We start from the raw sequence: 25925 nt of genomic DNA on the forward strand, positions 1-25925 counted from the left end.
TTTAAAGTATAACCAGGTTATTTATAAAGTTTTGTTTTCATTTATTAATGCAGAACAATATGCAATAAAATACATCAATAGCAAAGCAGAAATGTGAAGGTTACAATTTAAGGTACAGTAGCAATATAATATATATCATCGTGATTTAAAAACTGTAAAATTAATTGAATATCAGTGTCACATATATGATTATGTATGTATTTACTATTATAAATAAAGTATTTTTTTCAACTTAGGACAGTAGGGTTTCGAACTACGTCGAATACGTAAGAGCAAACGTGATAAGAAATGCTGGACAACTGCGCCCTCTGCTGGATGTCTTTTAAATAACAAGGCAAGAGAACTCACTCACTGAGGCGCTGGTTCGGTAATGTTAGAGTGCTTCGGCCTCCTTCGGGAACGTTACGGAAATACACGATCGTTAAACACTCCGCGACAAAGGCTTATTGCTAAAGTACCAAAAAGACGCCTATTGGTCACACGAGATGCACCCAGACTCCAATCCTGGCTGCTGAGGCGAGTCCATTCAATGAATGAGCAACGAGATGCACAAACATTCAATGAGGGTGTGATGTAGAAAAACTTTCTGAGGATATTTCGAAAGGTTAAAACGGAAAGGTATGTGACTTTCATCTTAGTAAACTTCTGTCATTAGCAGCGGTGCTTCTGTTATATTTAATGCCTTTTATATGCGTGAGCCTGCGTAATATTATGACTGCAATGCGTACTTATGAGTTTGAAGAGTATTATGACGTCGTCATTTATTTTCTGCTTATTTGTTTCCTGGTCTGCGATAACCTAAACATAAGGAATATATTATTTACTTTTTTTCTTAATGCTCTGATAAGAAAAACATATATGGTCATATTGATAAATGAGATGCCAAAATGCTTATAATAATAATAATTATTATTATTATAAATTATTGTTATTATTAATATTATTATTATTATATTAAAGAACACTTATTTGTATTAATAAAATGCAAATAAGTGAAATTTGCCTTTTAATGACAATGAAAGCAGCTTTTTTTTAACCGTCGTCCAACACCACATATTCACACATGCTCAAAAATACAAACAGGGTTGCTGGTTTAATTCGCTTAAAGGATCAGTGGTGTGGTTCAGAGCTGCTCCTTGTGTTCGTTCACGTGGTTTGTGTGTCTGAATCTGTCAAGACCTCTTTAATCTGTCCCTATTCCCGACCTGACATGTGGAGTGACACTGCCAACACTTAGCCAGGCTGAAAACAAGTGCATACTGCAGTGCACACCAGAAGATCCAAACAAGGTTCAAACTTTGAGATTATGGCAATGATAAATAGTTATACAGATAGATGGAGTGGCTGCTAATGTGTCAGAGTAGTTGCTTGGATGTTGCTAGACAGTTTCTTGAGTGTTATAGGCGGTTACTAGGGTGTTGCTAGGTAGTTTCTGGGTTGTTGCTGATGTCTTTTAGTGTATAAAGCAACAATACCTTTACATTTATTTAAATTTTTGATGAAAAAAAAATTTTTTTCTTGGTTATGCAAATGTTAAGGAAACATTCAATTTTATCATTTTGCAAACATTATGAGATACTAATGAATATTTTTTGAACATTTTGAAACAATGTTAGATGAACATCCAACTAAAACAGAAAAAAGCCTTTCATGAACAATGTATAAATAACGTTTTGAGAACATTGTAAAAGCCCGGATAACTTTGAACAAACATTAATGTTATTGGAAGAATGTTCATAACTTTGACATAACTTTTCCCTGTTAGCTGCAGTGCATTTTTCCTTAGTGCACCATGTACTGTAAATATAGGAACTTTAATCTCCTTTATTAATCATGTTCATTCATCTCAGTCAGCAGTTTTATTTGATCATAAATAAATGAAAGCAAGTTAATTAGAGCCTAAATAAAACATGTGCATATTGCACACCAGAGGAACATGATTGCATTTCATTTAGTTCAGAATATAGCTGATGATTAATAAAGTCTTATCAGAGTCTGGCTGTGTTGTGTTATTGGCTCCCTAAGGATGTAAGTGGTGCCAATGCATTTTATTCTCAGTGCACCATGTGAATATATACAGACTTTAAACACCATTTATCATGTTCATTCAATAGGTATAGTTAAACATAAATAAATGTGAGTACGCTGAAGTGGCTTAGTGGTAGTGAAGTGGTAGTGAAGTGGCACTACTGTGCCAAAACAAGTGTGAATTGAACACCAAAATGACATAAAATGAAGGAATTTGCCTAATTTTACTGTGTTTGTATTTGTGACATATACAGTGTCAAAGCATTTTTCTCTGGGCATCTTGTAAATGTACAAACTTCTTAATTTATAGGAGACCTCTTTTATTCTTCATTCATTCTTATTGTCTAAAAATAAGAAACTACAGTAAATCTGAAAAATGCTTGTTACAGTGATGTCCAGACGTCTAAGACAACATTGAAAATCTGGGATTAAACATATATTTTAAACCCAGAAATAAACAGTAAGTTGTAGAACTTTAAATATTTACCAAAAAAAAAAAAAAAAAAAAAAAAAATATATATATATATATATATATATATATATTTGAACATTGCATTATTTATTATGGAAGCTTGTTTCATGCCATGGAATAAAACAATTTAAAAGATAATTTTATTTTAAAAGAATATTTTTTTTCTCATACTTCTGACTTTTTTCTCTCGCAATTGCAAGTTTATATCTCGAAATTCTGCCTTTTTTTCTCACAATTGCGAGTTTATATCTCGAAATTCTGACTTTTTTTCTCAGAATTATGAGATATAAACTCGTAAAAAAACTTATAAAGTCCAATTCTGAGGAAAAAAAGTCAGCTCACAATGCTGACATTTTCTTACAATTGCGAGTTTATATCACAATTCTGAGAAAAAAGTCAGAATTCCCAGTTTACACTTTTAATTTTTTTATTCAGTGGTGGAAACAAGCTTCCATAATTTATTCTAAAAGATTTATCTGTGCACATCATAATTAATAAAAAAATAAATGTCAGAGGGTGGGACAACCTGTCACTCACATGAGAGCGACCAATAGCAAACCACAACCATCCAATGATCCAATCAATTGTTCGAGAAGCCGTTTCTCTCGGATATACATCACTATAGGGAAGAAAAGACTATCACAAATTCCGTTTCATGTCGACTTTAAAACAAAGAAATATTATGACATAAAACGAAGAAGAAATATTTATTATACTGCACTATTTCTAGGTCACTAATCAGATGTAAAGAAATTAGATCATTCTCAAATCATGAAATTGCACTCAAATTGTCATGCTGTTTATATAATTTGTAATGAAAAATGTTGTCTTAAATTAGAAAAATGTGAAAGTGAAGCCATTTCACTAGTTGTCTCAGATATTTAGGCTATGTTGTATGTTTATTATAAGCTGCTTCTTAACATTTTGGCATTGGTTTCTGACGATTTGGGAGACTTGAGGTGTTCTGGCAGGTTGTGTGGGCGTGCTGGAGAAACGCCGAGAAGACGTGCTGATTCGGCACAACCACATCCCACTCTGTCCCTGAGCTTCCATTAAAAGTGCTCTCGCTGCTTCCGCGGGTCTCTCTGGACCTGCAGGACTCAGTCGTAACGAGCTGAACGGAGCAGAGCCGCAGAGTGATCAAAAAATATTGCGTTGTTGCAGGTTGAGTCTGTGTTGAGTTTGCTGAGTTTTGAGAATAAGGCTTTTTACAAACCCCTCCCATCTGTCTCAGCTGTTACACTCCTTCATTTACATCATCAGATCTGAAACATCTCAAATCTCTCTCTTCCTCTTTTGCTGTTTTCTACACTCCATCTCTCTCAGATTTTGAATAGGGTCACGTCAGCCTGCCAATATGATGAAAGATTGCCTTCAGTTCCTCATTGAGCCAGCTAAGAAGCTCAAGTTTCGTCTCAAGGTACAGTGTGTCATTTGTTCATTCATTCATTCATTCATTCATTCATTCATTCACTGCATCAAAGGGTTTATCAGTAATTCAGTGAAATTCATAAACGTCATACTTTTGGCCTCTACTGTACAAGTAATTGAAAAAAAAAGCTGATGTCATTGTTTTTAATGACCCTACAAGTTCAAGTATCATCAAAAATATGAGGAATATATATATATATATATATATATATATATCAGTATAATAAAACCTGTAACTGTAGTTTGCCTTTTTGTTGCCAAATACTGTAGTTTTGTCAGACATACCTCAACCAAGTTTAGTGTTTTGTTCTTCCCTCATATTTAAATCTATATATTTGAATAAAGGGTGAAGATGTTGATTTTCCTAGGCCAGACATCACTTTTGACCACTGCTGTATGTCAGATGAGACTTTATTATGTCACATGATCTTATTTGTGCCATAATTTCCACCACAACCAACAATTCTGCCTGCTAATAAAGTAGTATACTTGTTTATCAACAAGACAAAATGAAATGAAATGTGACGTGGCGTTTGCAGGAAATAAGGAAAATTATGGTGAAATTTCACTTGTGAAGAGAATATTTTTATTCTTTTAAATGTTTAATACTGAATATAGTCATTTCTAGTCAAACTGTAATTTTGTCAAAATGTATGCAGAAAGTGTGAAAATAATAATATGTAATTACTTATTTACTATGGAAATATTATTTAATTGTGTGTATGTAGGATACATAAAATTAGCCAAAACAAAGGACTCAGCAGTTAAAATTCAATCATATTTAACTGTCATTTCATGTTAACAGACACAATGCATTATTTGAGATGTGGTGGAAATGTTCATGATTTTCAGAAAAAAAAAATTAATATAAAATGTATATTATATTCCCTGGTGGAGCTTTAGTTAATCCATAGTTTCCACATCTCTGTACAGGAGACACGGAAAAGAGTGAAACAAATAAAGAAAGAGCCGTTAACAGAGAGTCAGCTGTTTATAATGGAGCTCGCTCGAGAACTCAACCGGATCTGTCAGGTAAGACAAATTTATTATTGCATTGTGCCTGCCTGGCATCAATGAATAAATTTACTGGCATCAGCTCAGAGATGTCCACTAGATTCCCACACACATTTTCGAACTCTCTGTTGGAACATTTTATGCTGATCTTTCAGAGGTCAGATATTCTGGCTCACATCTGGACCGGACAGGATGTATGGCCTCCGCACGCCTGTCGAGAATTCATTGTGGAGACCGCCAGCATTCTGGAGATGAAGGTTAGGCAGAGGAATTTACTGAATTTCACTTTAAAAGAAATTCAACACACAACAGGAATTTTATTAGTCCAACACAACAACAAAACACAAGAACAGATCATTTCCTATGTGTCCTGTCCTGTTTTGTCTTGTAAGCTTCATCAAGACTAAAATAGATCACTCTGGGAAATGAAGTGCTATTCTGTCATGGTCCATAAAATGAAAAATAATATATATATATAATATCCAATCATAATTTTATACTAATTTATAATAATTATAATTTTATGCACTATCGTTCAAAAGTTTGGGGTTGGTAAGATTTTTAAATGTTTTTGAAAGAAGTCTCTTGTGTTATCCAAGGCTGTATTTATTTGATCGAAAATACAGTAAAAATAGTAATATTGTGAAATATTTCACAATTTTAAATAATTGTTTTCAATTTGAACGTATTTTAAAATGTAATTTATTCCAGTGGGGGCGAAGCTGAATTTTCAGCATCATTACTCCAGTCTTCAGTGTCACATGATTCTTCAGAAATCATTCTGATATGATGATTTGCTGCTCAAGAAACATTTCTTATTATTATAAATGTTGAAAACAGTTGTGCTTAATGTTTTTGTGGAAATCATGACACTTTTTTAAGATTATTTGATGAATAGAAAGTTCAGAAGAACAGCATTTATTTGAAATAGAAATCTTTTGTAACATTGTAAATGTCTTTGCTGTCACCTTTTATCAATTTAATGTGTCATTGCTGAATAAGACTATTAATTTCTTTAAAAAAATATCTTACTGACCTCAAACTTTTGAATGGTAGCATATATATATATATATATATATATATATAAAATAGAAGTTTTAAATCATTTGAAAATTATAAAATATAAATATACCTTATGTTCTGTGTATAATTACAATTAATGGGTAATTCATACTAAAAATGAAATTTGTATTTAATATTTTGTGTTAATATTTTGTAATTATAATATTTTTATGTATAAAAACAAACCTACATCCTTAAATGTAAATTAATTACTGATTTTCTACCTCAGTTTAAGTTCAAGATGGTGAACAACCCTGCACAATGGTGCACAACCATGTTCCTCATCAAATGAACTCACCTTCCTATATTAATTTATCCAGATACACACTGTTTTTCAGACAGCTGTTGTTTCTCAGGATCTGCATGGCTTTAATTACAGGCTGATGTTGGTTGGTTAGAAGCCTGTGTTATATTTAGATAAAATCCTGCTTTAGACTCAAAGTGCCTCCAATCCCCATAGTAACCAGCTAGTCTGTTTATATCAGGCTGACTGACAGGTCCAGTGGCTTAAGGGTTTAAAATTCTGTGTCAGTTTTCAAAGGATCAAGCTCTAATCATGGTTTGTTTGTAAGTTATAGTATAGTCCGCAGTACTTTTATGTCCTTGAGAAAGGCGTTGAGCTGTAGTTCGCTCCAGGGCGTCCGTCTCACGGATTTAGTGTACTTTTAAAAAAGCTTGTAGTCAGCACATTTCTTCTGAGAAATCAAAGTAATTGATTTGAGTCAGACACAGGCTGTTTATTAAAAAGGTTACTGCGTCATAAATGTCAGCTCAAGGGGCTGTGTTGGCCTCAAGTTACTGAGGCAATTATTTGCAGAATTACTGATACTAAATCAAATAAATGGTGCAAAATTATAATTGCATTAAGTTTTGAATCAAGACGGATTTGGAACTGAATGTCTAAATAGGGTTATTAATACAGACATTTAACTGGTCAGATGTAATTTAAGTTTAATTTGGTTTATAGTATATTCAGTATATACAGTCAAACCAAAAAATATTCAGATATTTTTGATATATTTTTACTAGTGGGTGCAGGACACTATAGTTCATTTATGTAAGTGAGGATAGCAAAATAAAGTAAACTGTGACATATTATACCAAAAAATACTTCATACAGTGGACTACCAGTAAAATTGATAAAAATTTGGAACCAGAAATGATTCAGACACTTTGACCTGACCATGTTTTGCTTAAGTGTTATCTGACATAATTAAGATAATTTTTTCTGACAGTTTAACTCTGAGATCTTGTCATATTTTATTACCATTACTATAGTGAATAAACTGTATTAATGAATGAAATGGTGTCTGAATAAAATAATTTTGGTTTGACTGTATATATGTATATATATAGCAAACATGACAGCAGTAAGGATTACATTTTAAAAATAAGTTTTGTAGGTATCAAAAGCAACTGGGTCAACCCAGGGTTGAAGGAATAGTTCACCTGAAAATGATGAGCCATTTGACTGACATTTTAAAATTTTAAATAATGTTTTGTTCACTTTTTTCTATGCAGTTATAATGAATGGAGACTGGAGATTTCAATATTCAAATACACCTTAAAAGTATAATAAAATTCTTGTTTTGTTTTTTTACACACATTTTGCAGGAAAATACAGAGAGGCCCATGCAAGTTTATGCCGATCTGCATCCAGAAAAGCGGGACTGGAAGAGTCACTTACTGAGCATGCTTGAGCAGGGAGGAGAGCATGACATGGGCCCGTATAAAAGAATCATCATGGACTGGACCAGAGGACAGCGCAACAGACACCCGGTGAGGATCAGAAACACTACCTGGGATGCTTTTTAAACCTTATTGAAGGAGTTCACATGTAACGTTTTTATTTATTTTGCGAAAGAAATTCATAGACAGGCATTAGTTATATTTGTCTACAAAACTAATTTCAGTCATTTAAGCATAAGCCAGTAGCTAAAAAAGTTTGTAAGATCCTGAGACACATACATACATTCAATCAAACATGTACAAACTGGTAGTGTTTAGTAGGCCTCTCTATAGCAAATAAGTTTATATCAGTAAATATATTAATGGTTACAACTTTCTCTCATTTTGTCAGGAGTAATTTGTTTGTGAGTGTGCAATTTTAATATTAATCCATGCTGTAAATGAAGCATCTTATTCTCTCTCTCTGTGTGTGTCTTTGGGTCTTAGTCTGGGGTTGCTCTCTGATTAAGAATTAGGATATTAACCTTGCTATGATCCTCTTGTCCGACTGTGTTGATTACGAATGACCTCACTGACTGACCTGACAGAGACATGCACAACCCGCTAAGCTGTATAAATGGAAACTTACCATTGACTTCTACTGTTTTTTCAATTAAAATGACAGGTTTGCCAAAAACTTCTAGCTTAATGAATAGTGTACACTATATATTACCTCAAATTTTTAATAGTAGCCTATGTAAAACAGTATGCATTATGCAACAATACCTAAATAAATGCAGTGTGCTGTGTCATATAGGCTACTTTACTGCTACCAAGCTAACAGAAATATTTTCTAAGAACGTTTTGCTAATGTTCCCATAGAGTGGTGCGGGGATGACGCCAAAACTTCTCGAGTAAATTACACAAGCATATCAAAAACTTGAATTTTGAAGCTGTTATGTTTATTTAAAATATATGTTTCTAATAAGTAACTTAGAATGTTTGGGGTGTGAGTGTGTGCAGTTTACGTTTTAGACTAGAGCAAGATGTTCAAGTATTGTCAAGTTATGTTTTAACACAGACCTTATTTCACTCATAAATTGAAAAACCCTATTATAAAAACCCATAGGAAAATCTCGAGGGAACCAGTGGTGAATTAGTCTTCCGGGATTTGATGGCATCCCTGCACCACTCTACTAAGTTCCCATCAAAACATTATTTCTGAATGTTTTCAAAGCTTTCAAAACATCCAGTTTTTTTCTTGGTTATGTGAATGTTAGAGAAAACATTAAGGGAATTTTATTTCTATTTTATCATTTTGCGAGTATTATCTTAACATTTTGAATGTTCTCTGAACCACCTGTAGTAACATTTAAAAAAATATTAGACTAACATCCAACTAAAATGTTTTAGAAAAACATTCCCTGCTGAAAAATCCAGCTAAAACCAGCCTAAGCTCTCTCCCAGCCTGGTCATAGCTGGTTTTAGAGAGGTTTTGGTTAGCTAGGAGATTGGGAGGCAGGGAGACCAGCTTAAACCAGCTGAACACCAGCTAACCCAGGCTAGGAGACCAGCTTGACCAGCTAAGCCAGGCTGGGAGACCAGCTAAAACCAGCTACTTCCAGCTTAAACCAGCTAAAACCAGCCAACCAGCTTAGGCTGGTTTTAGCTGGATTTTTCAGCAGGGAATGATTTATGAATAACATTTTTGTTCTAAAGTTTCATAATGTTATTAAAGACCAGATAACTTTGAACAAATATTCTATTAACGTTACTGGAAGAACGTTAGTTCATCATAACTTTGAGAAAACGTTGCCAGAATGTTAGCCAAAGTTTTGAGTGCGTTCCGTGTTTGCTGGGGAAGCAGCCCCAAACTCACATCATTGGTTGAGGAAGATGATTTGAAATGCCCACAGGCTGTGTCCGAAATTGCCCCTCATTTACTATTCCCACTAATGTACGTAGTTCACTTGAGGGAACGAATGAAAACGAGTGAGCGAATTCGGACACTGAGTGCGCCGGAAGGGCCGCTTTTGCCTAGTTTGTGCTTGCTGTTTAATAATTATTTGAAACTTGAAGCAAATTGGCAGCTCCAGTAGTAAGATGAACAGATTTATCTTGAACTCAGTCATGGAAACTATGTATAAACCTTAATTAAACCATTTAATAATCAATTTAAAAGGAATTTATAGCGGTTTGTAAAATGGATGGATGATTCAGATGTGGGCGCCATCTTCTGGCGACAGTGGCGAGACGCGGGAATTCATTCGGCGCGACCCTCACAGACAGTGCATTACGGGTATTCCAATCGGTCTCAATTTGCCTACTTATACTACGCCCTAAAAGTATGTACTGTTTTTGTGAAGAAAAAGTACATACTTTTGAGTGTGTAGCAGAAGAGTATGCAAGCTTTGGGACATACTATTTCATCATAATTGCGTCTTTAATGGACGCTCTGTCGCTTAGTTACATGCGACCTGTAACCATTTAAACTGTCCTGTCAATCATCTTGTCACAGTTAAAATCCTCCACATTCAATTAAATTAAATTTTCTACCGTTTCGGAGAGAAATGTATCATGCTGATCTGCCAGTCATGGGTCTTATAAACGGAGAACTCTCTTCATGTTTGCATAATGATGCATTTAAAAATTAATGAAAAAACGCATCGTTCTAAAAGTTCACAATCCTGTTGTAGATGAAATATAATGTGGATAACATTTAATAAATATTTTTTCGCCAGGTTAGATACTTACTGATTATTAATCACTCAAACCCCGTTATCTTAACTGTTCTGCTTAACCATTGGTCTCACACATCTGTCATGTTTGTAGTTTTTAAACACTTTTTATTTGTGTTTGTAGTTCTAATCGAATCCTCTTCCACAGCGTAATGGGTTGTGGGCAATATTAACCGTTAAGAGTGTACAGGGATCTGCACTTCGGATTCTAACCGGAAAAAGTAGACCATCCGGGTATACTCATTTAAACATACTACGATTTCGGACATACTAATTCTATTTTCGAATACTATATAGGATAGTATGCGAATTGGGATGCAGACACTCATACATTGGTTGTACACTCATTATTGTGGTGCATTGTGGGATTGAATGAGTGCACTCAATAACGTCCACTGTGGTTTCAGACAATACTACAAATGGCTGTTCCCTCAAATAGTGCCCTATTTAAGGGTATAGGGAGTGATTTCAGACACAGCCAGTGTTTACACTCTTCAAGGAAGTCAGCCTTCAAATGGCTAACTAATAGTTGTCACACATTAACCTGGATACGAGAAAGCATTTAAACATCGATAAAATTACACACCTTTAAGTCTATAGGAACATGTATCCTTTCAATATAGCATCACCTTTCTGATGCCTAATCAATAATTCATTAATTTCTCAAGAGTCCTCTTTATTTTCTGAGGAACAATTTGTGTGTAACTCAATATCAGTAAATACTGTTAGTGAAGTATCATCTGTCTTTCTCTCATTACAAACAACTCCACTGACCCGCCTGTGACACATGCACACAAATAAACTTTTCTGAAAACTTTGAACATTGACAGTTTCTAAAGTGTGTTACAAAAACATATATTTTATGATTTTTGCTTCTGGCCTCAGTCATTTATAATTTTCTCTCTTCAGCATGGTATTTGGCCGGGTGAGGCGGTGTTGATGATGTTGGATGACGTGGAGCTGCAGTGGAAGCGGGGTCACCTGTCACACCTGCAGTCTGCCGTGGAGCTGCTCATTGGGGTGGTTCTTGGGGAACACCTGGACAAGGTGCCATGGCTTTGGAAATATATACAACATACATCGACTTGCGTAAAATTCAAAATCTGCAATTTATATTTTTAACTGATCTAATAACAAGCACTATTGACATTGTAGGAGCTCATTCCAAGACTGTGGCTGGTACAAAAACAAAAGACCCAGAAGATCGGTGAGCAGGCACTGACATTAATGTCCCAGAATTACTTTTGAAGGATAATTACCTACAACCGCTGTAAGTGATTTCTGCACCACTAGTGGCACCAAATGGAATTGCAAAAACAGTCTTCTGGTATAGTGTATTCCATGAAATCACATACAGCAGTTTTATTAGATCAGACCTGAATTTCTTTGGACATTGAGAAGACGATTGGCGTGTCTTGAATGGGCTTTCTGATAATCTCTCTCTCTCTGATCTTTTTTAGATTGCACTGGCTACATTCCACACATTGGTGAGAGAGTAATAGGTTCAGCAATCAAATAATTATTTAATACTATTTAAATGCACTGACATTTAGTGACTCTAGTCACTGAGGCCGTCAGTGCAATAGTTTCTATTATTTTATGTAGTAACTCAGAAATGTTGCTCTTTGTTACAGTGTGGAACTGGATATGTGATGCTGCAGGTATGTGTCACAATTTTTATCCTGTTACAGTATAAAGCTCAACTCTCTCTCTCTCTCACACACACACACACACACACACACACACACACACACACACACACACACACACACACACACACACCAAACTTGTGATGACAAAGCTGAATTTTCAGCATCATTACTCCAGTCTTCAGTGTCACATGATCCTCAAGAAATCATTCTCATATGCTGATTTGTTGTTCAAGAAATGTTTTTTATTTTATCAATGTTGAAAACAGTTACACTGCTGCTTAATATTTTTGTTTATATATATATATATATATATATATATATACAGTATCTCACAGAAGTGAGTACACCCCTCACATTTTTGTAAATATATTTTAATATATCTTTTTAATATATGTGACAACACTGAAGAAATGACACTTTGCTACAATGTAAAGTAGTGAGTGTACAGCTTGTATAACAGTGAAAATTTGCTGTCCCCTCAAAATAACTCAACACACAGCCATTAATGTCTAAACCGCTGGCCACAAAAGTGAGTACACCCCTAAGTGAAAATGTCCAAATTGGGCCCAATTAGCCATTTTCTCTCCCCGGTGTCATGTGACTCGTTAGTGTTACAAGGTCTCAGGTGTGAATGGAGAGCAGGTGTGTTATATTTGGTGTTATCGCTCTCACTCTCTCATACTGGTCACTGGAAGTTCAACATGGCACCTCATGGCAAAGAACTCTCTGAGGATCCGAAATAAAGAATTGTTGCTCTACATAAAGATGGTGTAATCTATAAGAAGATTGCCAAGACCCTGAAACTGAGCAGGACAGGTTCCACTAAGAACAGGCCTCACCATGGTCGACCAAAGAAGTTGAGTGCACGTGCTCAGCATCATATCCAGAGGTTGTGTTTGGGAAATAGACGTATGAGTGCTGCCAGCATTGCTGCAGAGGTTGAAGGGGTTGGGGGTTAGCCTGTCAGTGCTCAGACCATACGCCGCACACTGCATCAAATTGGTCTGCATGGCTGTCGTCCCAGAAGGAAGCCTCTTCTAAAGATGATGCACAAGAAAGCCGCAAACAGTTTGCTGAAGACAAGCAGACTAAGGACATGGATTACTGGAACATGTCCTGTGGTCTGATGAGACCAAGATAAACTTACTTGGTTCAGATGGTGTCAAGCGTGTGTACAAAGACAAGTGTGTCTTGCCTACAGTCAAGCATGGTGGTGGGAGTGTCATGTCTGGGGCTGCATGAGTGCTGCTGGCACTGGGGAGCTACAGTTCATTGAGGAAACCATGAATGAGCAGAGCATGATCCCCTCCCTTCGGAGACTGGGCTCAGGGCAGTATTCCAACATGATAACGACACCAAACACACCTCCAAGATGACCACTGCCTTGCTAAAGAAGCTAAGGGTAAAGGTGATGGAATGGCCAAGCACGTCTCCAGATCTAAACCCTATTGAGCATCTGTGGGGCATCCTCAAACGGAAGGTGGAGGAGCGCAAGGTCTCTAACATCCACCAGCTCCGTGATGTCGTCTTGGAGGAGTGAAAGAGGACTCCAGGGGCAACCTGTGAAGCTCTGGTGAACTCCATGCCCAAGAGGGTTAAGGCAGTGCTGGAAAATAATGGTGGCCACACAAAATATTGACACTTTGGGCCCAATTTGGACATTTTCACTTAGGGGTGTACTCACTTTTGTGGCCAGCGGTTTCGACATTAATGGCTGTGTGTTGAGTTATTTTGAGGGGACAGCAAATTTACACTGTTATACAAGCTGTACACTCACTACTTTACATTGTAGCAAAGTGTCATTTCTTCAGTGTTGTCACATGAAAAGATATAATAAAATATTTACAAAAATGTGAGGGGTGTACTCACTTCTGTGAGATACTGTATATGTGGAAGCTAAAGTATTAGCACGCTTACTGTGTGACATGGAGGCGCCGGTGTAGTGACAAATTGGGTCCCCCCCTGAAATCGGGTCTCCTTTAGGAGCGATCCCATTGGTTCAAATTGCTTCAAGAGGTATTCTCTTTAGCGCCTGATTACAATTCTTACAAAATCATGTTATGATAAATACTGTTTCAACTACGGTATAATGACCATTTATGTCTGTATTAGTTAGCTTATATACTACCATAGCATACAGATAAGCGATTAGCCTGATAGCTTATATACACACATTTGCACTTACCCTTACATATATTCTCAATCATCTTTAATGTAATTATGTGTTAAATTAACTGTTAAATGTCCAAATATTTAAGTTATAAATAAAACAAATTATTGATTTTCAGTTATTCATGTAATAGGCTATTATTTATTCATTTTTTCTGATAACAGCGGAAACAACTTAAAATACACCGTCATTTTTGGTCATACTACAGATACTGAAACTGTAAAGGGTCTACTTTTATTTGTGTAAATTCACAATAACAATAAAACTTTGTGCCTTTGTAAAATAAAGAAAACAAACAGGATGTGCTTTCTGCCGTCTCGGTCTTCCTAAACTGGAGAAAAAATGAACCGAAACTCCGCTTATAGGCTACTCGCCTCACTTTAGTCAGGGGCAGCCCTACATTTTCCCCAATATTTTTAGCTGTGTGCTTTGTATTTTCTGCTTATAAGAGTATTGCATCATTATTTTAGCAATATGCTAACATTGTACTTTTTTATTTATCAGTCTGCAATTTTTTTTAAATATCTAGCTTTCTTGAAAACCTTCCAAGATAAACCTAAAATCATAAATCTAACCGTAGTGCTGCCTTATTTTTTTACAGTGGAGGTGACTTTTGACCCAGAGACGGCCAACCCTGCCCTTGTTCTGTCTGAGGACTGCAAGCGCATGCAGTGCGGTCTGGAGCGGCGCGGGGTCACCTCCGGCCTGCGGCGCTTCGACGGCTGGTGGTGCTGTCTCGGCTCAGAGGGCTTCTCGTCAGGACGCCGGTACTGGGAGGTAGAAGTGGGCGACCGTGACTGGCGTCTCGGGGTGGCCAAAGAATCAGCCCTCTGCAAAGGCTACAGACCGCTCAACACTCAGAGCGGATACCTCACCCTCAGGCTGGAGCGGGGGTCCGAGCTTAAGGCCCTGACCACACCTCCTACCTTCTTGCCCCAGTCGTTCATTCCACGGAGGGTGGGAGTCTACCTGGACTATGAAGAGGGGCAGCTGTCCTTCTATGACACCCAAAAGCGAGCGCACATCTACACATACAGCGAGAGGTTCACAGAGAAGCTTTACCCGGTGTTTGGGACGGTGGAGATGGTGCGTGAGATGGTGATCAGGCCTGCAGATCTGAGGGAGCGATGTCTCTGTAAGGGACAGTGTCTGTTCTACTAGTGTACATAACGAGCGCACAATTCTCACACACGGACACGAAAAAATCACATACTATAAAACATTCATACAGTAATTGATCAATGCTTACAAAAAAACTAGTAGTTTGAAGGGTGCATAGAAGGTATTTTACATTTTTTAGAGACGCTAAATCTGTAATTTCTGCACCACAAGGAATTGTAAAAAAAGAAGTCTTGTTAAACAGTCTGCGATTGGTCCAAGTAGGGATAACTGCAGGCTGGAGCAATGGGCATGGCTAAAGCTTCGGCATGCCAAAAGGTAGGGGCGTGGAGAAAGGTCTTTATGATTGGTTGACACAGCTGTCTGTCAGGGTGTGGGGGTAGGGTTAGGGGTAGTTTCAGTTGTACCAATTCACCAGCTCCAGGCTGCAGCTACCCCTGTCTCGATTGTTCAGACAAACAGATAGCCCCACCCAAAACTCATGTCTGTAGTTCTGCACTGATGATGTATTTTTGTAGGCTGATCTGGAAGTTAGCATCACTCTGGTTCCCTTGACAAAAACCCAGTAGGATTTTTCCATTGACTTTTTGCTAAACAAAGCTTGCGAAGCATTAAGGCTTTCCTCTCAACTGTATCGCAAAAGGGTTCATTACTCTAAGCTTTTGGATTATGGCAGAAAATAAGCTCTGTGACCAACAGAAGTTTATGATTCTTACATTTTGTTCATCATGATAATCTTCACAAATGAACACAACACAACTTTTTATGAATTTTGAAGCCTAAATATAATCACCTTAAGTGAAAAGCTAAAAGTAGGCTATAAACGAACTACACCACGTTCACATCACACCATGTAGCATACAAAAATGCTTTTAGTCTTTATTTAAAAACATTTTCTCTCAAAGTTGGAGTTGGAATAGTTTGCAAGATTGCGATTATAAACAATGAATCTGTAAAAACGGACTAGTGAGTAGATGAGTTTTCCTGTTCGATGTGATGGTTTAATCCCCAACAACCTCTTTAGTCCGTTTTAGCCACTTGTTAGCAACTGCCTTTTTCAAGACAAGTAAAAGCTTTAAAAAATCACAAGGGGTTATTACTGTATTAAATGTATTTTATGTCAGAATATAACATGAAAATAACCACAGACATTATTAAAGGCATTTAACCAAAAACCTATTAAAAAAATCAATTGACTTCAGGATGATGGAACCGGAAGCGCTAAAACGCTAACTCGCTTCTGTGTTTTTCTGCCTACAAAAAGTCTCCTTGCAGCCAGTTTTATGTTATCAGATGACTTTTTCCCCAAGTAACTAGTAAAGTAACACATTAAAGAGTTAGTTCACCCAAAAATGAAAATAATGTCATTTATTACTCACCCTCATGACGTTCTACACCCGTAAGACCTTTGTAACATAAATTAACATAAATCTTCGGAACATAAATTAAGATATTGTTGATTAAATCTCAAGATCCATAAAGGTGCTAAAGCATATTTTAAAACAGTTCATGTGAGTTAAGTGGTTCTACCTTAATATTATAAAGCGATGAAAATACTTTTTGTGGACCAAAAAAACAAAATAACGACTTTTCAACTATATCTCGTGATGGCCGATTTCAAAACTCTGCTTCAGAGCTTTACGATTCTTTTGTTTCGAATCAGTGATTCGGATCTCCTATCAAACGGCTAAACTGCTGAAATCACGTGACTTTAGCGCTCCGAACCACTGATTCGATTCGTAAAGCTCCGAAGGAGTGTTTTGAAATCGGCCTTCACGAGATATTGTTGAAAAGTCGTTATTTTGTTTTTGTTTTTTTTGGTGCACAAAAAGTATTCTCGTCACTTTATAATATTAAGGTAGAACCACTGAACTCACATGAACTGTTTTAAATATGTTTTTAGTACCTTTATGGATCTTGATATTTTCAGAGGCCTCACTAAGCCATCGGATTTAATAAAAATATATTAATTTGTGTTCCGAAGATGAACGAAGGTCTTACGGGTGTAGATTAGAACGACATGAGGGTGAGTAATAAATGACATTATTTTCACTTTTGGGTGAACAAACACTTTAAAGTGATGCATTTTAAATGTACATCAAAATATCTGAGTTACTTTGTTTTCCCGATTATTGACTGACATGTTGAAAAAAACCGGGAGTGAGCTGCAGAGGCGGTGTGTGCTGTGTAAACATGATGGTTATTCTAGACTAAATGTGAGCATGCGTTTGCTCATCTTACTTGCACAAAAACAGATTAAAATGAATAAAAACAGTGAAACGCAAACTCAGAATATTATGCAAACCTACAAAAATATGTTAAACGACACAAATATACGTTATGTATTTAATCTTACTTTATTAACTAATGTCTTTGCTGCTGACCTTCAGTGATCCAATTCAACCATACAAATAAGCAAAAATTGACTAGATAAACATCACATTTGTGTTTGTTTGTTTTTTATTGCTGAAGTAAGAGTGTGGAATTTAGCAACATCTGAAATGTTTGAGTTGCGCCCTCTACTGTACAGGCGTGAATTTGCATTTCCTTCAGCCTGAGGCTTATTCATTTCACTTTTGTTGTGAAAGGGCCTTTACATTTACCAAAAATAGAACTTTTTTTTTGTTATTAAAAAAATAAACAAGCAAGCTCAGCCCAAGTGGGAAAAGTAATACAAAAGTAAGGCATTGGAAAGTCTATTCTAATCTACTCACAAATGTGACCGACAGCAATTATGTCATTGTAATATTCAATACTGAATTATGATTTATTTGCATACTGAATTGTGATTGTTCTTTTTTTCTTGCATCTGTTTACCCATATAATATGTCCATTGTTTTTAATGTCCACAGCCAACAGAAAATTGTTATAATTAGCCAAATCCAATGCCTAAAATTTAACTGTTCTTTTGCTGTCCAGAATGCACTGCTCCTTAGGGAAATGCAAATCTAGTTTTAACAAATATTGGATGGAATCACATTCTACTCCATGTTTGTTTGTTTTTCAGTAACATAAGAAAGCATATAGAGGGCACTGTCAGTACATACTCCTTTAATAATCAACATAAAGCATTTCAGTAGGTCCACATTGTGCTAAAACAGTTGATTGCACTCAAATCTGTTTCTAATAAACAAAGCAAACACACAATGAGTCGACTGTGGTAGAATGATTTATTGTTTCATTAAGTGCGATGAACTGATATGCAGTGAGAAGTTTTGCATACTACGGCTTGAATATGATGGTGAAATGCAATTTTAGTATAAAAATCTAAAAATATATATTTTTTTCCCCTAGGTCAAAAGTACCATACAGATTATTAAAGGCAGTAAAAATGTAATTTAAGTGTACATAGGTGTGAGGTTGGTAATCTTTTCCAAATTGCCAGTAGTGTACTAACCTGGCAGACTTTATGTCATCTAAAATACAGCCGCAGGCCTGAAGTTGCAACAGCACATCTTGCAACCAGGCAATAAAAAACAAACCTCAGTAACATATTTACAATCCTAAGAATCGAGTCCATATGCTTGCGCTTGTGTTGCAACATTTTATGCAACCCTTAACAAGTACAATTTGATTTAGGAGGAAAAATACTAATGAGTTAAAGTGTAGACTCTAAATCAAAAGAGATGGCATATTTGATATGAAAAATACATTTAGAAAACATCTATGCTCGAAAAATTTGATACAACTTGAAACTTGAAAGCAACATCATGATATGAAATCTGCTAAACTCAAACCTTGTCAAAATGAACACAATCAAGCTCAAATAAGCAACAGAAGATCTCTAACTGTATCCCATGGCGCATACATCAAACACATTTCTCACAAACACTTTGGGAAACATGGTTTGGTGCCAAAAGTTTTACCAAATACCTGTTTGTAAGCGATAACACTAAAAGGTTTTAAGTCTTTACATTCAACAAAATATCAAGGCTTGAAGACTTTGGTCTTTATGAGCAATAATCCAAGGAATCCAAGAGCTCAGCTGTTCCCCTCCTCACATAAAAACCATATGTTGTACACATTGGTCGGTAAACTTCTCTAGTTAACTTAATTTCGCTTGAGCGTATATATACATTTTGCTGAAGGCAAAAGGAAGCTCGATTAGGCCTCAAAGTACTGCCTCTCCAGCCTCTTTGTGACGGTGCTGCTGGACACGACTCCCCTCTGCACCATCTCCACCTGCCGTGTGACCGAGCCGCCCGACTCCGTGACTTGCCTGCTCGACATCATCATCATACCGTCTAGAAAAAATCCCACAAATATTAGACACAGATAGAATGAGGGAAAGACGTTTATAATTTTGTCTTGTATCTAGAATTTAACCCTCTGGTGCTGCTCGCGTGGTGGTCAAAAATGACGTATTTTCTTTTTATCATTTCAATTAAATGAATGTACTATATTTTAGTTCGATAATATTTTTTAATTCATTATTTAGTTTTTTTAGTGGATTTTATGGTACCAAATTATATTTATGCAGTATTTATAATCCATTTATTCACTTTTTGAGCATAGACCTGAAAATGAAATTTCCAGCTTAAACTGTCATAAATTTTGAGTGATTTGGAGCAAAGACATAAGTTTGGTATCTTTTTAAAGAATACACTTGGTGGATTATTGCTGAAGTGAAAAAGTTAAAAAAGTGAAACAAAAAAAAAATATATATATGAAAAAAGTTGGAAAATGCACAAAATACTATTTTAATTTTTATTTTCTAAAACATGTTTTGGAAAATAAAAATTAAAATAGTATTTTGTGCATTTTCCAACTTTTTTGGAAAATGCACAAAATACTACTCACTTGCTACTCACAAATAAGTAGCAAGTAGTATTTTTTATATTTAATATAATTTATTAAATACACATTTCTATAGATGGTATTTCAAACATTGCTTATTAATATCATCTTTTGTTTCTAGAAATACACACAACATATGGTATTTCTAGAAACAAAAGATGATATTAATAAGCAATGTTTGAAATACCATCTATAGAAATGTGTATTTAATAAATTATATTAAATATAAAAAATACTACTTGCTACTTATTTGTGGCAACCGAGAAAACACGCTGTGAAATGGGCAGATAGCATAGTATGGGTCAGTGTGTATTGTACAGGCAAAATATTATTTTTTTGTATAAAATGCTGAAGTCAGTGTGCAGTTATATTTTGTCTCTATAAAGCTTTCTTCTCTATGTGCACCTCCAAAAGGTGTGTGTTTGCTCCAATGCATTGTTAAAGGATCAGTGTGTATTGTCCCATATAAAACTTTAACAGCCAATTAAAAAATATTGCTATAGTAAAATGTGCTAATTCCCAAGATCAATACATCCTTTATTAAACCGCTTTGTCAAATTTAACACATTTTTACAAATGGTGTGGAAATGCTGAATTGATTCATTCAATTCTGAGTAACAACGGGCAATAAGTAGCTGGATTCAGCCTCGTCCCTGACCACGCTGAATCAGTATTTATTCTGATTACTTTCGTAATCAGTGACAGTGACAGATCAAGCTTTTATATGTAGTTTGGGGTAACAAACGGTTTTGTAGGTTAGGCTGTAATAATAATGCAATAACTGACACTTAAAAACATCTAAACCTTGACAAAAAGTAATCATTGATAGTATCTAAATATCTATCCAAATGCAAAACATAAAGGTAATTATGTCATTGCACAAACCTGTTTATATATATTTTATATAGTGCATACAGGCTACACAATGGTATTACAGATGATAGACGGTGCATAATTTCATTTACAACTAATGCGTTCAGATTTAAAAACTGCAAAAAAATTTAAAAATCTGTGGAACTCCCAACGCACCGAATCTCCGCACATTAGTGTCGTTACTTTTGCCAAAATGGCTAGAAACGGCCGTGAGTGTGTGTTAGTACCTGAAGACACGAAGGGTTCTGAGAACATGGTGTGTGAAGAAATCTCTGTTGGTAGGTTAAACACCTCTCTCTTTGTGACTGACTGACTGCTGTACTGTGACATGGAGCCTGAGGAGGAGGAGAAAAGAAGGAAAGAAGAAGAGATGATAAAGTTTCAACCATTCATTATCCTCCAAGACAACATAAAACGTAATGTGATGCATTTCCAAGTAAAACAATATTCAGCAGAATATAATGTAGGGCAAGTCTTGACAATTTTATCCATCGTGATTTGATTGAATCATAAAAAGCAGGCTATGATATTACTGAAACATTTAACAGTGAAATACATGTCACAATAAGTAACTCTATCATGTCACTCTCTCTGTGACACTGTTATAATCTCCCGCATACCTCCATCTTGGGATTCAATGGTGATGATGCCCTCTCTCTCCGGTCCAAAGCCCTGCGTGGTTTGGGCTTGAACTTTGAATTTGTACGGCATGTTTTCTTTCAGGTCAGACACAGTCAACGAAGTCGCAGCGTTGCTGTTCACCTGGAAGGAGCGAAGATCTCCTGCACGGACACCAAAGATAGAGTCTTAACAAGGAAGCTATAGAACAGGGGTTGTTTCTGATTAGTGCAGTTGTGACCGCTGCGACATTTATATAGATTCAAAAAGAACATTTTTTGTCTGACCTCCACCGTGCAGCTGTTCGCAGGTAACCACGTAGCCCAGGATGTCCCCATTGGGTTTGCGGGGTTTCTCCCAGCTCAGCTGCAGCGTGTCTGGACTCAAAGCTGAGAAGATCAAAGGTCCTGGAGCGCTGGGAGTGCTGAGAGTGAACGGAGACCCTGAATGACAGCACACACACACACACACATATATACATGTTTAAGAACAACTAAATGATACATACACACAATAATGTGGTAATATTTAATCAAGATTTCACAATAGTTGATAATGAGCTACTCTGCCCCCTATAGGTAACATAAAAAAAAAACAATTAACCAACTGACCTGGCATTGGGCTCAGTGGACTCTTGGGGTCGACGGCAGACTCAATGGTAATGACTCCCTCTCTCTCAGGACCCCAGCCCTCCCGACTCTGGGCCTTCACTTTGAAGATGTAGGAATGGTTGGGCAGGAGATCCTGAACCACCACAGAGTTCTGAGCGGGACTGTTCACCTCGATACGCTTTACCTCACCTATAAGACGAACACGATACAATGGAAAAATAAATAGACATTTATTACACAAAATACAGTATGTGTATATATATATATATATATATATATATTAGGGGTGTAACGGTACACGTATTCGTACAGAAAATTTGTACGAGTTGTAGCCCATTAGCCACTTTTAACCACCTTTATCCACCAATAATCGCAATAAGCTTTGTATCATGTTACTTTCGATAAGAAACAAAGTCTCATCTCTCAAATTCTGTCCATTTTATCACGAAATTCAAACAATAAATGCTGTTTTGTCGCTCTTTGACATGACAGATCGCTGTATAGGTGCCCCAGTTCAAACGGCAGCGCGGAGCGTGAGTGAACGTGATCATCTCTTCCTCTTTAATAGTTACAGAATAAACATGAATGAACATTTGAAGGTATGTTGAAAGATACAGTACAACTTACTGAAATGTATCTCGTGTAATCGTTCAATCAGCTTGTAAAAGCTTGTAAACAATGTCACATAGCATTTACCTCAGAAATGCCATTCAGTGTACACAGCTTGTTAGTTCGCTAGAGAAATGAACTCTTTCGATACATAAATGCACTATATTAGCCTATATATTCATTATATTTTACTTAACCTGTCTTGATTATTTAATGCATATGTTTAATGCATGTTTAAATAAATCTGTCATGGAAACAAGTTATGATGGCCATGTGTGTAAATGAACATATTTTAACATCGAATTGGAGTAGAAACAGATTTAGGGTGTGTTCACACTTGTCATGTTTGGTTCGATTAAAACGAACCCTGGTGCGATTGCTCCGTTAGTGCGGTTCATTTGAACATGTGTGAACGCTGCTATCCGAACCCTGGTGCGCACCAAACAAGCAGACCGAGGCCGCTGAAAAGATGGGTCTCGGTCCGCTTCCAAAAGGACTCTGGTGCGGTTCAAATGATATATGAACGCAACACGGACCAAAGACATGTAAATGAACCAAAAACAGGAAGATGAGACCCTAAAAAGGACAGAATCCTCATGCATTTATATATGATATATTATATGAAAGTAAATTGATAAATATTGATAATTAAATAAAAAATGAAGTATATGACAACTATGAATGAGAAGAGATGAATCACCTCCATTGATTAGCTGGTAAAGGACGCAGTAGCCCAGTACGTCAGTCTCACAGTTGGGCTCCTGCCAGCTCACTTTCAGGGCCGTGGGCCCCAGGGCAGAGAACACCAGTCTGCTGGGAGTCTCAGGAACACCAGGGTTGAAGCGAGAATCTGAGGGCACAAGCAGTGCAGACAGTAAAATGTCAAACCACAGAACAGACATATTTAATTTTGCAGCCACAAATTGTTTTATTGGTTCAGCATTGGGAAAACAGCAGGGAATTGGCTGAGGTGTGTCAGTCAGCAAATGACTATGTTGTTCCGACGCGAGTTGTGTCTCAGGGTTTAATTGGTTGCAGTGTTGGGGAGTAACTAAAGAGAAGTAGAGACGCTACTAACTTGACTACATTTTTCAGTAGTTCAGCTGTTTTCAAAATAATGTAGCCACTTCTCACAATGACTAGGATGGCAAAAAAAAATGCACAAATGAACAAAGAAAATAATTGCTAGATTGTAAAATGCTAGATTGTAGCGAATCAGTTCATTGAGACAGTTTCAGTAAATGAACCAATGAACCAGTTATATATATTTAGTAATAAATTATGTTTTATTAGAACAAATACTGTTCTTACTGTAAAAATAAATTACATTATATATATAATGTATATATAATATACTTTACGTTAAATGAAGCTTGTAGCTTGAGAAGCTACGATTTCAAGGTTCCCTGACGCACTGATGGTTGTTTCTGGGTTCACTCACCCTGAAGAACACTATCCAGGTTCTGCAGTGCATCATTGATATCTTCAGACTGAGTACGAGCTCTGGAGCTCAAGTTGTAGCTGGTAGTTGTGCTCTGGCTGAAGCTAGAGACCCCTGAGAGACAGCCAAGCCACGGCAGGGTGGGGTACGGCAGGGTGTGGCGGGAAAGGGTTGGCAGGCAGCCGTCGCATGACGAGAAAACAGTGAGAGAAAAAAAGTGTAGGGAACAGACAAATGGCATAAGAAAGAGAAAAAGATGAGCAGGGTTGAAGCGAGAGTCAGCCAAGGATTCTTGCCAAAAGCTGCACCTTGCGAGGCATTATATCAAATTTGATTGGCTTTGACACTATGTGCGGGCAGATCTATCAAGCTCACTTTACCTAAGCTGTCCAAAAATCCTCCAGACAGGTTTCCCATGACGATAGAATCCCTCACACCATCACCGTCAGTGTAATGCCTGTTCTCAGATCGTTTCCTCAGGGTCACTTCATCATGTATACAGGTATGTGTAGTTAAGCCCCCTGATTGAGACAAAACAACAATGGTTGATAAATGAGCTACAAAGGCAATTTATTCAACCGTTTTGTTTATGAGAGGCATATGAATTGACTCAAAGAATGATTCACACACACTTAAATGAACATTCTGTCATCATTTACCCGCCCTCATTCCAAACCAATTTGACTTTCTTACTTTCATGGAACACAAAAATAGATGTTTTGAAGGATATTCAATGCTGCTCTTTACCATAATGAAGGAAGACAGTAAGAAAATACAAAATGAAGGGCAAAAAAGTGCCATAAAAGTGTTCCACGTGATTTGTGCGAGTAACAGACTGAAATTGACATTCATATTCACTTAAAAGGAAAGATTTTCAGTGAATAACAACTTGAAAAGTCAGCCTATTCCTCACACAAAGCTATCACAGCATTTCAGAATTGTTTGGACTACTTTCATGGTACTTTTATAGTGTATTTGAAAAAAGAAGAAAGAAGGTTATAAAAATTTGGATAGCTAAATACTGACTGCATTTTCATTTTTAAGGCAAGACACCACAGGTGAATATGGGATAAAAACTGTAACTAACAGATATCACCAAACTTTCCCCACTTGAGTAATCACAGTGCATTCAGGACAATTGTTTTATATAGCAAATTTTCTGAAATGTTATGCTTAACCCTTTGGGGCTCTTTAGTCATTTCTGAGTGAAGATTTTTTTTTTTTTTTTTTTTTAGAATTTTTTACTTCATTGGAATGATACAAAACTTGGTAAAGGATTTGGCACTTGTCTATGTGAACACACGCACAAAAAAAAATTCATGGACATGATTCGAAAAGGTTAAATGGTCCTGAAAAAAATAGTCACACTTTAACTCCGTGGTTCCCAACCACGTTCCTGGAGCCCCCCCAACACTGCACATTTTGCATGTCTCCTTTGTCTGACACACCCATTTCAGGTCTTGGAGTCTCGACTAATGAGCTGATGATCTGAATCAGGTGTGTTTGATCAAGGAGACATGGAAAACATACAGTGTTGGGGGGGCTCCAGGAACGTGGTTGGAACTCCTCGTGGTCAAAAATTACCGCATTAGAAACGAATAAGAAGCAAATTTCATCTAGTG

At 36.5% G+C, this 25925-nt stretch overlaps 2 protein-coding genes across 4 annotated transcripts in view; one reads left to right on the forward strand and one right to left on the reverse strand.

Annotated features, from left to right (window-relative positions):
* The first annotated feature begins 139 nt into the window (after positions 1 to 139).
* Positions 140 to 16443, forward strand: zgc:194990 (uncharacterized protein LOC568410 homolog). The gene is made up of 10 exons (XM_051903571.1): positions 140 to 618; positions 3827 to 3920; positions 4865 to 4963; positions 5101 to 5202; positions 7622 to 7786; positions 11323 to 11460; positions 11569 to 11620; positions 11874 to 11900; positions 12048 to 12074; positions 14837 to 16443. Exons 2-10 carry the CDS (start codon positions 3858 to 3860, stop codon positions 15394 to 15396), a joined length of 1233 nt encoding a protein of 410 aa, XP_051759531.1. The 5' UTR covers positions 140 to 618; positions 3827 to 3857; the 3' UTR covers positions 15397 to 16443.
* Positions 16444 to 18505: 2062 nt separating this feature from the next.
* The window catches only part of itgb4 (integrin, beta 4), a 34385-nt gene continuing 26965 nt past the window's right edge, over positions 18506 to 25925 (reverse strand). For 2 of the 3 annotated variants that reach the window (XM_051903538.1, XM_051903537.1), the window contains exons 35-42: positions 24684 to 24824; positions 24304 to 24417; positions 23563 to 23712; positions 22254 to 22442; positions 21930 to 22085; positions 21645 to 21806; positions 21252 to 21359; positions 18506 to 19598 (exon numbers count right to left, since the gene is read on the reverse strand). In XM_051903538.1, the coding sequence (XP_051759498.1) occupies positions 19459 to 19598; positions 21252 to 21359; positions 21645 to 21806; positions 21930 to 22085; positions 22254 to 22442; positions 23563 to 23712; positions 24304 to 24417; positions 24684 to 24824 (1160 nt within the window). In that variant the 3' untranslated portion in view covers positions 18506 to 19458. The remainder of the gene's footprint in view (positions 19599 to 21251; positions 21360 to 21644; positions 21807 to 21929; positions 22086 to 22253; positions 22443 to 23562; positions 23713 to 24303; positions 24418 to 24683; positions 24825 to 25925) is intronic. The other variant, XM_051903539.1, reaches the window with a different exon arrangement.

This window comes from Ctenopharyngodon idella, chromosome 8 (genome assembly GCF_019924925.1).
Source record: "Ctenopharyngodon idella isolate HZGC_01 chromosome 8, HZGC01, whole genome shotgun sequence".
Taxonomy (NCBI): domain Eukaryota; kingdom Metazoa; phylum Chordata; class Actinopteri; order Cypriniformes; family Xenocyprididae; genus Ctenopharyngodon; species Ctenopharyngodon idella.